This window comes from Thermobia domestica, chromosome 9 (assembly GCF_964235325.1).
Source record: "Thermobia domestica chromosome 9, izTheDome1.hap1.1, whole genome shotgun sequence".
NCBI lineage: Eukaryota > Metazoa > Arthropoda > Insecta > Zygentoma > Lepismatidae > Thermobia > Thermobia domestica.
In genome coordinates this window covers 162,958,807-162,963,203 of record NC_137462.1, presented here as the reverse complement: position 1 = coordinate 162,963,203, position 4,397 = coordinate 162,958,807, and the positions used below count along the sequence as shown (strand labels likewise).

At 34.4% G+C, this 4,397-nt stretch overlaps 1 protein-coding gene across 1 annotated transcript; it reads right to left on the bottom strand.

Moving 5' to 3' along the window:
• Positions 1 to 757: 757 nt before the first annotated feature.
• On the bottom strand, positions 758 to 3,832 carry tx (Helix-loop-helix protein delilah taxi). Its single transcript, XM_081772112.1, has one exon. It carries the CDS (start codon positions 3,073 to 3,075, stop codon positions 2,041 to 2,043), a length of 1,035 nt encoding a protein of 344 aa, XP_081628238.1. The 5' UTR covers positions 3,076 to 3,832; the 3' UTR covers positions 758 to 2,040.
• Positions 3,833 to 4,397: the final 565 nt, after the last annotated feature.

Below are 4,397 nucleotides of genomic sequence, written 5' to 3'. Positions count from 1 at the left end.
TTCCACGACTATGCAATATATATATATATAAGATGTAGTTTACCCAAAAACTAATAATAGAAGAAATATAAAAGTGGCCAGTCTTGAATACGATTGTACAGTCAGCGACAAAAGTTATTTCCATTTGATAACTCCATAACTTTTGTCGTTGACTGTAGAACAAATATAAGTTACTTACGTTTAACATATATTATGTATCATTATAGTATCACCTTACAACAAAACATAAACATATAAGCAATACCGTTAATTTTCAACTATTCGGTTCACACACACACACACACACACACATAAAAGAAAACTCCCGTTAGATAGTAAACACCGATCAGGATCGCTTACAGACTAAATCGAACATGTGGCGAAGTGAAATAATGTCACACGCATCACTCCAAATTAGATCATGCACAAAGAACGGGAAATTAAAAAAAATAGATAGATAAACAAGAGATTCTCTTCTTATGAATATCATATTTTGTTATTATATAGTTAATATGAGGTGTTTGGATAAGAATTAGGTTATTAACATGATAACAACTAAGAAACATCGTATTATATATGTTCAAAATAAAATTTTTATTCCAACATTTCTTTTTTTATTTTCCTTGAAAAATAGTAAAGCTAGAAAGAAACACATAAAAAAGAAGAACAAGATAGAAAGAGAGAGAGAAAGAGAGTGAAGGAAAACAAGAAACAAAAGATAATAAATCTACAAATAATGTTCTAGTTTCTTTTCAAGACAACATATGGCACGTTGAGAATTGCTCTTTCGGTTTCAAAGTATATAACAAAACTTTGTTTCTTTTCTTTCATGTTATGTACAAATACATAATAATTATATAAAACAGCTAAATGTAAAATGTAAATAATAACAATAAATAACGTTTCTCAAAATAAAGTGTTACTAAAAACTTTTTTTATAGCCAATCATTAAACTTGGCTTTCAAATAAAATGAATATCATATTGTATATTTCAATCTCACTTTTTTTGTTTTGCTGCTGTTCAATTTTAACATGTATATGCTTTGCATATAATATTAGCAAAAAGAAAGATACCCTTCATGTAAACATGTTTAACATATCAAAAAATTAAAAAAATCGAAACAGTCAGGTTTTTAGAATTGTTCAGTATTATTTTCATTTTTTTAAAGAGCATCGATTCATTTGATCTACATCAAGTTGATGCTAAACTTTATAATCGTGTGATATGTTTCAAAAATATATATATACTTGTTCGTATTTTATGTACATTATATACAAAATAGTATGTAACCTAATGTTTTCTGATAATGTCAGAAATATTAACAATTTATCTTGTAAATGTGTCACAAAAATGTGTACTAAATGCACATATTGTAATTTCATATCAACATTTCTTTTTCGAAACATTCCGCTTTTAAAAGTCTAAATTACTGTACGTTGGAATACGATATGCTTCTTAAACTGTGCTTCGTTTTATTAGCTACAAGATATAAAAATTCTAAAAGAATTGTCGTGATTGATTCTTCGGTAATATAGTTTAAATTCGATTTTCAAATTATTTTCCGTATAAAATGTTTTTAAATATGTATATTACTGATAACTTGTAAAGTTATTTTATAATCTTTAAACTTGTACCATGTTTGAAGAAATTGGAACTTATTAAGTACTATATAACTAAAAATGTTTACATACTAACAAGATTCCTTAAAATAGTAACTCGAAAATTGTGTACATTAATAATTATTGATGCTCTTCTTTCGTCCATTATTGATATGTGTATATATGTGTTTTTAACTTATAAATTAACACAGCAAATTACCTGAATGTCATTGATACAGCGTTTAAGGCACACCAAATAACTTGTTTATAAAACAAAGGCACAAGTGTTGTTGTATTTATATATTATATATACAGTATAAACTGTATATTGTTTATTATGTTCGTATATTTTTTTCTTGAAGGAACACAAAACCGAGAAACAACTTGGAAATATATATTTACACTTTTCAGCACTTTGTGGCAAATAACAAATATAGATAGATATAGAATATGAATGCAATATCATGGCGTCGACTGGTCACTGAGATCCGAATGAAATTGCAGGGACTCACCATCTGATTCAAGAAGAATGTCAAAAGTGTCACTGACGCCGATGATATCGTCGAACGTGTCCATGGGGTCACCCAACGTGGAACCTTCCTCCGAGAGAAAATCGTTAGCGTACTCACCCAATTCACTAGAGGAGGACTCACAAATGCCAGAACCGGGAGTCGAACAAGGAACAAGACTTGGGACAACCACTGACGACGACGAAAATGTCGACGCAAGAGAGGAGTGGGAGAGAGGAGAACAGGAGGACGCAAGACCTCCGACAATATCCTCATCGCCGCACGGAGAATTATCCTGAAGGATCTTGGTTAGGGCTTCGATGTAGTTCATGGCAAGACGAAGGGTTGTGATTTTTGTCAGTTTTTCACTGGTTTTTGAGCTCGGAAATTGAGGAACAGCTCTTCTAAGAGTTTCAAACGCCTGGTTAATTTCTCGCATCCGACTTCGTTCCCTGGCGTTAGCTGTCTTTCGGCGATATTTGCTCAGCGGTGGAGGTTTTTGCTTCGGTTTTGGCTCCCTTTTGCTAGTTGATCTCCTTTTCTCTATCTCTATTCGGTTCTGAATAGACCGCGGGCGTAGAGAATATTTCTCTGCCGCTCGCCTTTGACGACCAGTTGGGGTAACTGTATCACTTGTGGTTTTATCGGTCACAGATTGCTGTTGTTGTACACCACTTGTATCACTACTCACCTCGTCTTTGCTAGGGTGAAGATTGTTCCCACCCTGTTGTTCTTTGTTGTTGTTTGGGTCTGTAGGCTGTTGCTGCAACGTAGGTTGTATTTGGGGCTGGGGTTGTTGGTCATTATTACCAAGAAACAAGTCCATCATCACTCTATTCGCAAGACTGGTGTTAGTATGATGCATCATCATCACTTTAGTCGTTGCTGCTGACAAATACGAAGGTTCTTTCGCGAGAACACTAGCCTTCGACATTGTCATCGCGAGAGAAGGCGAATATGCGTCTGTCACTGATAAAAACGAATTCATTTTTGCACCACCGTCAAACAAGAAACAGAACGGCACTATTAGAACCAAACAAGTCTAAGACTTTTGTTAGTCTCAGCTGAAACTACACATTTTTTTTACGATACTTAAAATCCGCTAGAGAAATGTCTGCGGAAAAAGTAAAGAAAATAAGATGTTTACTTTCACCTTACACGCCCACTGTTTATAGCTGAATACGTCTTTTCGTATCGTAGTTTTATAATAGACATAATGAAGGGTAAATCGATTACGTATTAATCAACACCCTTTTGTCACGTCACTGCACAGCACTAGATTTTTTTTAGTATATCACTAGTTCTTCTTGCTTTCGAATTTCTACATGATTCATTTGAGTTCTATTCTTTTCTTGAAACAGTACTTTAATATATAGTGTGAGGAGGTCCGTGTTTGATCGTTTCTGGATATATTATGTAATACGATTTTTTACGTTTTCGATGATCCACTAGAGGGAAAACTGGATTTTAACTTAACGGTGTTTATAGCGCGCGTGCGGTGCTCGCGACCAACCGTGCTGCGTGACGTCCGGCGCGCGACTGTAGGGTTACCCTCTCATCCGACCGTTGCAATCTTTCTGCTGGGAGAGATTGTCTCGCACCAACGCCTTCCGAGGAGCATGATCGTCAGCGCGCTATGGACCGTAACGTTACCGCCTGCCCCAGACATAGTACACAACGCACTCACACATGTTCACTCACTCAACATTTTAACAGGCTCCATGTCACCTGACTGCACTCCTCCTCCTCCGTGCCACTCGCATATATAATACGGCTCCAAGAGTCTAAAGTAAGAAGTTTTTAGCGGTATTTTAATTAAACGCAATTTTATTTCTGGATAAATATTTATTCTATCTTCATTAAATGAAGTCTCTCTTTCAATTATAATAGAATTACTTCAGGAAGATGCAGCTCTTTATTTTGTCTGTGAAACTAACACTTTTAAAGAAATATTATGTTTATTAAAACGAAAATTATTTCTAGCTAAAAAATAAACACATTCTGAAACCAGTTGCCTACCTGTGAAGATGATATTTCAATAACTTGCCGCTTCTTGATACTGGCGCTATAGTACAGGAGACTTTCTGTTTTGCCCCCTAAAAATACTTTCATTTTCGTTCGTAGGATTTTTTTCTTTTTTTCCTTTAGAGTTACAGAGAGGAGGAGAAATACGCCCAGAATCCCATTTACGATTTATAGACAGCCTTAATGATTGTGCATTGAAAGGAACAACAAACTCATTTCTTAGGTGAAAAGAAATCTAAAATTCTCAATACTATTATATTGTATACGTATTTTATTATTTTCAAA